At 31.5% G+C, this 11,062-nt stretch overlaps 1 protein-coding gene across 1 annotated transcript; it reads right to left on the bottom strand.

Annotated features, from left to right (window-relative positions):
- Positions 1 to 2,036: 2,036 nt before the first annotated feature.
- LOC11410297 (probable LRR receptor-like serine/threonine-protein kinase At1g06840) lies at positions 2,037 to 9,841 on the bottom strand. Its single transcript, XM_039831352.1, has 20 exons — positions 9,645 to 9,841; positions 9,343 to 9,493; positions 8,661 to 8,732; positions 8,436 to 8,507; positions 7,946 to 8,089; positions 7,734 to 7,805; positions 7,549 to 7,620; positions 6,145 to 6,219; positions 5,855 to 5,923; positions 5,705 to 5,773; positions 5,540 to 5,611; positions 5,366 to 5,452; positions 5,203 to 5,271; positions 4,593 to 5,077; positions 4,354 to 4,512; positions 3,831 to 4,114; positions 3,649 to 3,700; positions 3,162 to 3,412; positions 2,915 to 3,049; positions 2,037 to 2,582 (listed from the first exon to the last, which is right to left on the bottom strand). The coding sequence occupies exons 1-20, from the start codon at positions 9,757 to 9,759 to the stop codon at positions 2,277 to 2,279; spliced, it is 2,811 nt and encodes a 936-aa protein (XP_039687286.1). The 5' UTR covers positions 9,760 to 9,841; the 3' UTR covers positions 2,037 to 2,276.
- Between the last annotated feature and the right edge of the window lie 1,221 nt (positions 9,842 to 11,062).

Below are 11,062 nucleotides of genomic sequence, written 5' to 3'. Positions count from 1 at the left end.
TGAATGGAGGAGGATACCTAATTGGTATGATGCACCAAAACCAAAAAGTAGTTGATATAGTTTGAATTATTGATCTCAAATTCTAGATTACTATTATTTAGTACTTATTTATTTTTTTAAAAGAGTATTTAGTACCTATTAACATGGAGAAATCATATCATAATTGTTGCCATCGCATGCCAACTTGATTCAATAATATAATATCACAATAAGCCACCTTATAATAACTGGCTGATCCTAAAGACATGATGTTTCTCCATATTAACATCAAATCCAATTTAGAACATGGACAGGTAGTCTTTATCCTATGTCCCACTGCACAGGCATTTAATTAATATTGCACAAATGTTTGAGAAAAATTTGTTACTACATTCTTGCGATTGGTTATTGGTCACAAATCAAAATTAAATTGGGATTTAATTTCAAACTAAGATGCAGCCATATAAGATTGTACAAGCAAATGTGTCCAATTAATTTCTTTCATATACTTATACATAGTGGTCCCTCTCAATCGTGCCATCAAAATGATATGGATATTGTGTAATTAATTAATTAATCGCTTCTAGAATTCTTTCGTGGGGTACATAGCTCAGTTAGCAGGGGACATGTATTATTATATATATAGTGGTCGGGTTCGAATTCCGGACACCTCAATTATTTATCTTAAAAAAAAAAAAAATCTTTCGAGGTTTGCTTTCCCACTCTAGCTATTCCCACGATCTCATGATTAGCATGGAAAAATCTGTTAATGATGTGATATTTATTGTTTCAAAAACTAAAATGAAGAAAAGCACAATGTTCATTTTTATTTTTTTTTTAAGAAAAAAGCACAATGTTCACAAAATCCAAGTTTTACACCCTCTATATTTTTCACAGTAAACATTTGAGACAAAAACTATATTATGATGATTTCAAATATTTGAAATTCTATATTTTTTTTATAAAGTTAGAAGATAATTGAATTTTCACATTAATTTTAGAAAAGTTGGTGTGGGTCATACGCGACGCTAAATCAGAAACTAGTTCCAACAATGAGTAGCAATAAACAATATTATGATGTTTTTACTTGTAGCGTTGGTCATGGTCGACACTAACTTTATTATGATGTTATGAATTTTTTTAAATGTGAAAAATCCAAAAATTTTGATTATTTGAAATTCCAAATTTTTTAGAGAAATTTTGTAAATTAAATTCTTGTTAAAATAGTTGAATGATTTTTTTTTTCTCGTAATTTTAATGAGTTTGTTCCACAAGTCATGTCTCAACTAGCAAAAATGTCGGAATTGTTAGGCTAAATGACATGACTGGTGTTCGAACTCCGATCTTTCAACTTATGTTTATGAATTTTAATGTCTATTTTCCATTTTGTCTATCTAAAAAAAAAAAAGAGTTTGAAGGAGTATAGGAACTATGCGCAGGGGTACCAATAAAGTTTTAGATATCAAAATGTTTTCGGAATGGGCCTGAAGCCCAGTGCCAAGTCCCATGGAAGAAACTCTTGAGAAATTCTGTTTAGGCCCCCATATTGCTAATCGGAAGAACATTGTTTCGGTAGGTTTTTACTGTAAAAATTGTGTTATTGGAAGATAGCTTCTACCAGATGGAGGGCACATATATTTAAATGTATACATAGAAAATATCCCGATATTATGTCATTTTGAAGTGCACTTTCAGACTATAATTTTGTAGAAGTGCAATTCAAAAAACGTGAAATTTTTAGCAACGAGAATGGGTGAAAATTAACGCCCAATCCAATAGTGTGTAAAATTAACTCGTAGGTCCACTATTCATAGTCATTCAAACTTTGTAGTTAAGTTTAATCAACAACGAGCAAATGAAGTTGATCTTGTTCATACCTTAACTAAGGCGACCATGTCTAGGGCTAAACACCTTGTATTGGACATACTATCATTTTGTATTGATCTGTTGGTTATTCATGAATCACTTATAAAATGATGTCGAGTTGGATAAATTATTTATCTGAACCCCTTCCATAAGGTTTATACCAACTAACCAAATCATTTAGTCATTTGCAATCATGTCTCAAATGTACAAATTTATATTTATTCAACCATTATAAACATGCAATCTTCCAAACATATATTTTGGAAATCTCTCAAAGAAACTAATGTATTTACATATGATCTCACCATTTAATTTGCAGGATAATAATAAAACACACACTAAATCAATCATTATTGCTAAAGCTAATAGTATTCAACTTTTGTAGTTCTATATGGGCTTGATGTTTAGTATTACTCTACTGAAAAGGTGCATTATACATTTCTTGATACAAAAGTAGTCTTTATGGTTGAGGATGAAGAAGTTGTACTGCTTACAAAGCTAACTGTTTTGCCACCACTGCTTGTAGATGAATCTCTCATGGCATCTGAATCTGACATCACAGAACAAATATCTTCAAGTTCTCTAACCACTTCTGCCATTTTAGGACGCGGCTCTGGCTCATCTTCGCAACACTTTAGGGCCAAATTTAAAAACTTCTCTGCATGCTCAAATGGATAAGACCCCATGCGTTCATCAATAAATGATGATATCTCGCTCGATTCATATGCAACACTAACCTGAAAAGGGTTTAGAGAAGTGTTAGTGACAAGCACTCAATAATTAACCTGAATTCCCTAAAATGAAGAGAAGCATGCTATCAAGGAATCTCAGCCATTGAATAAAGATTAAACGAGTCATATTCGACTTCACATAATAAGCTCTATAATACAACTCGAAATATAAGACATCTGATATCTATCATATGGTCGAGATATGTGACTGCCTAACTACGTGACTGCAGAGAATCCAATTCCGGTATTATTTTGACATTTCAAGAGATAAGAAATCAATAATATCTACATGACAAAAGGAATGTTGAGGGAAACTAAGTCTAGTAGTAAGCAAATACCTCTCTAACAATATTTTTTCCATGTGAGATAGGTTGCATCCCAGTCAAAAGTTCCAGAAACACAACACCGAGACTAAAAACATCACTCTTGTCGGTTAATGTGTGAGTTAAGAAGTACTCTGGATCAAGGTAACCCTGCATATTTAAAACAATGAAAGAACAATAAAGACAAAAATATTGCTAAATTCTGTACTTAATATAAACATGCGCAATTTAGAAAAGTCAAATCCAATTATGAAAGCCTTACCGGTGTTCCCTTTACCACAGTAGATACATGACCAGGAACAATTCCTTCCATATCTGGAACTGGTGCAAGTCGTGAAAGCCCAAAATCTGCAACTTTTGCAGTGAACTTAGAGTCCAATAATATGTTGCTGGATTTAACATCTCGGTGAAATATTGGAGGATCGGCTTCTGTGTGTAGATACATGAGACCTTTAGCTGACTCTAATGCTATCTTCAATCTCATAGCAAAGGTCAAAGGTTTGTTTGATGTAACTGTAACAAAGAATTAGGGACACTGTGAGAAGCAAGAAAGAAATAACAATATCCAAATATCATTGTCCATGTCCAAAATGTAAAAAGGTCTTGTGTGAGAAGGTGTGTTAGAGATATAAAAATAAAACATTCATATATATATATATAAGCTCTTTTGTTATTAATCAGTAAAATGCAATAACTAAAAAAATGTGTAACAAATTAAGTAAATTAGAAAAATGAAACACATGATGTACCAGAAAGGTGGTCCCTTAGTGTGCCATTCGACATAAATTCATAAACTAGCATCTGCAAGTCAATGGAATTTTCGAATGTTAAAACTCCGAAACTTACATTCAGAATCCAACACAATGATGCTAAATATAAAAATGAAATCTAGCAAGTGTTGAAGTTTATGAATTTTGAAACAATATGTTACCTGTTCACCTGCTTCATCACAATATCCAATCAAAGCTACAAGGTTACGGTGATGTATCCTTGATAGTATTGATATTTCTGTAAGAAACTCCTTCTCACCTTGCAACGATCCTTGTTGTGCACGTTTTATGGCAACCACAGTCCCGTTCGAAAGAATACCTTTATATACCTTCCCATAGCCTCCTTGTCCAATTTGAGCATTGTTGTCAAATTTTCTTGTAGCAGAAGACAATTCTTCATAAGTAAAAGCCCTTGTCCCATCAATTTGCATTGATATCCTAGATGCTGTGAATAAAAATCTATATTAATAAACTCTGTAATAATATACCAAATGACATTGTCAAAGGTTAATGTGAAACATTAACTAAGACTACTTGAATAATGATAAAAGATAAATAGTTTTCAAATCTGGTTTAGTAAAAGATAGAGTAGCACATAATTAATAACATCAAGATTTTTTATCATGACAAGGGCCTAACTTGAGACGAGTGAAAGAAGTTGATTCATAGTAAGGAGAAACTCACAATGACGTGGTTTGGAAATTGCATCATGACGTCTTAATCTTACTCTTAAGATTAAAAGAATAAAAATTGCAGACAGCGAAATTACACATGCAATTGAGCCTAATATTATACCAACCAATGCACCCGTGCTTATGCCTGATTTTGAAGAGGTGTCAGTCCCTGCAACAATATTGAAAATTATGAGGGCAAACGTACGAGAAAAAGCTTCCATGAAAACTGAAAAAGTTTTTGAAACTTACCATTATTATAAGGAACGGGATCCATAAGGTCATAAGGCCCGAACAAATCACGGTTAGGAATGGTCCATCCAGTGAACATGTTTCTGATCCGTTGGACCTCACTTGTATTGAAAATATGAGAACTATTTTCATCAACATATTCCGGAAAAAGCTTCAAGATCATTAGGATTCGAGGTCCTACTTGCCACTCAAACGTATAGCTTATTTGATTGGGATGTATCTTTAGATTAGAAGACAAGTATTCCTCAAAAGTATTGAAATACGGGGGAAAATACGAAAAACCAGGACTTCTGAGTCGATAACCGAAAATCAATGGAGCCACACAGAAACAATTAACAGAATATTCATAAGGAGGTGGACATTTTTTAGTGGGACAAGGGTCACTGAAGTTTGTCGGAGACGTGCCATTTGTGTCAATACTAGCTCCTTCAACTTTACAGAACTGATTCAGTGTGTTATCTGAGCATAGTGGATTCCCATCAAGCCTGAAATTCAGTAATCTAATGTTCAATTCTTTGCCTTCACAAAATGAGACAAAAGAATGTGGAAGTTTCTACTATCACTACTATGATTTTTGCATGAACTTCATAAAAAGTTTAGAGAATCTTACAAGAGTGTGACATTTGGAGGAAGATTAGTATTGCCTGATATGTTTACAAATTGGTTATTTTGCAACTCTCTGCAAGATTAGAAACCAATGATCAGAAAATCAAAAGCTAAAATCTATATAGGTAGAGGAGAAATATTGTATAATTTATAATTTCACATCTTACAATAGCAATATTTCAGCAGCATTTGAAATCTTGTTCTGCCAAATGTTGGAAGGAACACTTCCACTCAATAAATTGTTTGCAAGTGACCTAACACAAAGAATGATTTAAATAAGATGTATAAGATAATAACATGGTTTCATGTAGAAGAAAGAATAAAACATGAAAACAACTTACAATTTCTGAAGACGTGGAAGAATAGAAAAATAGGATGGAATAGTTCCAGTAAGATTGTTGTTTGATAAAATACTGCACATAACCCCAATAGTCATAAATTAGAAGTACATTTATCTTGAACAATAAAAAATAGAGAAAAATGACTAAAATGATAGAGATTTTTACATGGTTGTGATATTTTCACCAAGCTTATTAGGAGGAATTGATTCACTCAATTGATTGAAGCTAAGGTCACTGAAATATGAACAATAATATGCAATTAGAGTGTTTATTTCAAAAAAATACATCAAAATTTTCAATTTGTCTAGAACTTACATATAAAGGAGGTGTGGTATCTTGCTAAAATCAGGAATTGGTCCTTGCAAGTTGCAATTCCTAAGGGTCCTAATAGTACCAAGAAACAAACAACATTGAGATGGTCAAACTTTACTCCAAACCTTTCTCTTATATAGTATGAGAAATTAATCACAAAGATTTTAGCATCTCAAATTGGTACTTCACACATAAAAATTAAAATAAAGGCTCTAGAACTTCAAATCAATTCCTTCAACTTGCAAAAACATGCAAAATCTACTTATAGATAAGGGATCACAATATTGACTTACAACTTCACCAATTTTGACATGTTGGCATAAGAATCTGGAATGCTATTTCCTTCAAAGTTATTGTTGTCAAGTTGGCTGCAAAAAAATAATCCAAAACAACACTAAGAATCTGGTTATACTACAAGAATTACGTATCAAAGCAAATTATTTATAAGCATGTTTCCATTGACAAATAATTTAATCCTTTGTTTTCCATCACATCTCTTGGCAATTTTACTTCTCACAACCAAAGATTCAAATGGAATTGCAACAAAAAAAGTCATAGCTTTGTAGCTCTTGTAGTCAGTATAGAGTTCAAATTTGAAACATAAATCAACACCATTGCACAAGTTATAATGATTTTAAGTTACATATCCTTTCAACCTTTAAAAATATATATTTTAAGTTACATATTTTCTTACTTCCCTCTGTATATTGTGCTAATTTAAGCCTTGTTTAGATTAATAGTTTAATTAAGCATTTATAGCATAAGCGCTTATCATTTATAGCATAAGCATTTATAAACTCTCTTTGATAGTCTCACAAGTGCTTATGTGAGTAAATAAGCTCAAATCAACTTATTCTAACATGCCACTCTATTTCAATTTCTTATGGGGCGGCGAAATACAAGTGTAAGTTTAGAATCACAATGAGCTTGAAAAAATCATTGGTCAACCGTAAATTTATTCAAGCTCTAAAGTATAACTTTTGCAAAATCACAACCCTTTGGCGAGATTTTTTCAAATTCATCATGAATCAAACATACCACTAAGCATGACACGAAATCAACACTAATGGACGATGTTGCGTCCCTTGACGCCTCTTCGCACTTGGGTCTCTCTATTTTTTTTTTGAGTAATCTAGTGGTTATAATTGAATAAGTGAAGAATTCAGCGTTAAAACCTCGACCTTATATATAATACAACAATGTCCCCATCAATTTTATTTTTATTTTCTAAAAGATGTTTATTTTTTTAGTAGTGTTATTTGAACAACCATATGAGACAACTTTTGCGACAACTTCTTTTTTCTATCTTTTCATTGGTCAAAAACAATGGAGAGAGAAAAAGGAAGAGAGAGAATAAGAGGATAATGTGAGTATGAGAAAGAAAGTTGTAAAAAAGTTGTGAGAAAGTGGTTGTACAAATATCATTCCTCTTATTTTTTCACTGAAAAAAGATGTTTTTTTTTTTAAGGGATATGTATTTATTTGATTTGTCGATAACACTATTGTATTACCAATATTTTACACGTATATTTGTTTTAATTTATGTAATTAAGATCATCACTCCAAAGTATTTTACACTTAATCTTAAAGTTCTCTCCATCCTAATGTGCCATTATACTCTTCTTATGCCATTATACTCTTCTTACATAAACTTTCCTTTATATCAAAAACATTATATACAGAATAAGAAACCATACAGTATAGACAAGTTTTGCATCTTGGATAGCTCAGGTGGAAGAATTCCTGATAAGTTATTGTTGTCAAGAAGGCTGCAATCAAGGTAAACATTTTGTGAACAAAATAATATAATGTAAGCATGTAATTAAAATTTAAATGTTAATGATTGCAAATCATGTTAAAAAATATCCAAATACCAACTTACAGGTGAATAAGGCTTGGTAATTTGGAAAGTTCTGGTGGAATTTGACCACTAAGGGAGTTATTGTTCATGTGACTGTTCCAATATTAAGGGAAAAAAATAAAACATTAATTATTTTATTTTCAATTTTTGGTAATAATAACTAAGATAGAGTTGCTAAAAAAATTACAAAGATAGAGAAATAAAAATAACAAAGATAGGAAAGGAAAACTTACAAATGCTTTGTTTTGTTCAAATTTGCAAATGAAGAAGGTATAGGTCCTGATAATTTGTTTTCATCAATTTGCATTATACGTAGATTTGGAAGAAAGCCAAGTTCATCTGGCACTTGTCCTGTTAATTCATTTCCACTTAGGAATCTGCATAAAATAAAATAGTATTTAACGATGTTGTTTAGTCTTTTTTTATTGTTAGTCCTCCGATTCTTAAAAGAATGAAATTTTAGTAATCTGACGTTCGATCAGAAGTCATAAAAACATTGCTCTTTAATTTATTTATGACACCATTTGAATTTGTTAATTATCATCCAACTTGAACCGTTATTTATATTCAACCAATTTATTTAGAAGATACAATTCTAAATTCACACTATGACAAGGAAGTTTGTGACATGTACTTGTATATATTACTATGTTTACAAAAGTGAGAATTTACAATGTTAATAAAACAAATGTTATACTATAAAGAATTGAAGGCTCAACTTACAAGAGTTCCAAAGTTTTGATATTGCCAATTTCCACAGGAATTGTCCCACTTATATTGTTCCACATGAAATCCCTTTAGAATAAATAGAAAAAGTAAATATTATTATTATCATCATCATCAAAGGAAAAATGAAATTAATAGTTGCAAATTGGTGGAAACACTCAAATGAGTAAAATCTATACTCAAAATTTCATTTTAACATCTTGAGTTCAAAGTCAGCCTTACAATATTTTCAAATAAGCTAAGTTGCCAATTTCTGGTGCCAATTCTCCAGACAAGTTCAATTTCAGTAGTTCCCTATGGTTAACAAAAACAAACAAACTTAATATAGAATGATGAATATAAGTATTGATAGCTAGTCAAAGATCTGGTAGAATAATTTTTATAAGCATTAAAGAGAAGATATTTTTTTCCCCACCCTACTAGCTTCTCATACGTTTTCCGAAATCTTAAAAATGTTCTTGGATTTTCATATTATATAATACGAAATGACGTTTCCCCAATATTTTTTGTGGAGAAATTCTTTTTTCACCAATTTGGATTCTAAAATGCAAAATAATAATAAAAAAATACTTCGTATTTTATAATTTGAAGATCCCTACTTCAAAGCATGTATAAGGGGCGTTTTGAATTTTAGAATCCGAACACCTATACATCCTCCTTGTGCCAAAAAGTTAATGAGAAAAATAAGTTGGGATTGTATAATAGACATCTTGGTGTGTGTTTAAATCTAATCTATGGTACAATTTTTTTGTAATCGATAAGTATATACGCAAGATAATAGATATACTTTGATGGGCAAGTTTGTTATTTTTTTACATAAAAATTGTATCAAATTGTAAATGTTAATACTATATGTCAACAAAACAGGAATATAATACCCCCTAAAAAAATATAGAAGTCATACAATTCAGTAACATGTAGAAAGTTTTCCTCTATTGTTTCATTAGAGCACACAACTCCTGTCCAGCTAGATAGGCATGGGTCTCCATCGTTCCAATGTCTCAAATGTCCATTTGGATCCTTCAAACTTTCATATATGCTCCTCAATGCTGATACTGAGCATACCAATTCAAATTAAAACATTTTAGTGTATGTTTGGAATTATGTTGGATCTGAAATATTAGAATCCACGACGACGGTTTATCATGATTCTGTCAAACTCACCGTGAAATACCTAAAAAAGAAAAAGAGATCAAACATACAGACCTTCAGTAGGGTCAGTGACATTGATAACTTGCGCAGCAGCCGGTATCAAACAGCAGCAGAACCATAAGATGATGAAGATAACCACATGCTTGCAACAACCATTTGAAAGATGCATCCCTGCAAAGTAGAAATCACTAGCACTCTTAACTTTGCAGCAAATATTGTAATAGTACGTGAAAATGAAAGAACTAACGGTATTTATATTAGTCTCTCTTTTAATGGGTCGCCAAAACAATGTAGCAGAAAATGTTAGTGTGGTTGACAAGGTAAACCATCCCTTTCAATGCTGCAACTTTGTACTAGATACATTAAAAAAACTTGATAAAACAAATATTGAGGAGTTGTTTATCACAAATGGTGTGAGAGACTTTGACTTTGTGTGAAGATGTACGACATAAGTTAAGTGTGGGAAATAACATAATTTTTTTAGTTTTGGTTATCATGAACATATAGGTATGAAATTTTCACTTGTTTAGCGGTAATTAATCTCCGTCAGAAAACACACAACATGAGTTCTTCTCTTTCAACCAATTTTTTTCATACACATGAAACAAAAATTGAACCTCTGCTAAAAATTTAATCTATATAAATGTTTTATTTTATATCTGGAGTACCTTTTAAAAATCATATGAATGTTTTGGAATATATTTTTTTTTGTGGTGTCCGGGTACGAACCCCGGACCTTGCATATATTATGCATTGTCCTTACCAACTGAACTAACCTCATGAGACAATGTCTTGGAATTTCTAACATGATTATAAGTCAGTATCTTTTTTTTTTTTTTGGTAGATAGACGAAATGGCAAAGCCATTATAAAACTCACACACACAAGTGGAGGCACCGGAGTTCGAACCCCGGTCATGGCATCCAGCCTAACAATTTCGGCATTTTGTCAGTTGAGCTAGGACTTCTGGATAGTCAGTATCTTTTAAAATTTTGAAAGAAATAACATAAATTTTTCCAAAAAAAGGAAATAACATAATATTTTGCATGACATTATGGAGTATCTTTTTTTTTAAATTATCATGGAGTACCTTTTAAAAATCGTATGAATGTTTTATAACCGGCTTGATAGATATTTTAGCAAGTGTACTAAATACTATCGAAGATACTATCGAAGTAGTAAAAATATCGTTCCCACGAGGACTGTGTTAATCTCAATTTAGCAATAAGCTAAATATTTAGGATGTGTAAATTTCTTTTAGTTGCCCTAGGCAGTAGTTTTGGTTTGCATAAAATTAAATAAACAGAATATAAAGATAGAGTTGGAAAGAATAAGAGAGAGATGAGATCAGGTCTTTCGAATCATCTATGTTCCCCTAATTGGTATACTGCACCTATTTTTATGAATGATTTTCTAGTTCCACGATAGTTAACAAAATAGTCCTAATCAATCCCTTGAGATAGAACCCTCTTC

The sequence above is a fragment of the Medicago truncatula genome, chromosome 3 (genome assembly GCF_003473485.1).
Source record: "Medicago truncatula cultivar Jemalong A17 chromosome 3, MtrunA17r5.0-ANR, whole genome shotgun sequence".
Lineage (NCBI taxonomy): Eukaryota > Viridiplantae > Streptophyta > Magnoliopsida > Fabales > Fabaceae > Medicago > Medicago truncatula.
Note: the sequence above shows the minus strand (reverse complement) of the source record. Positions and strands in the feature narration are given on the sequence as shown.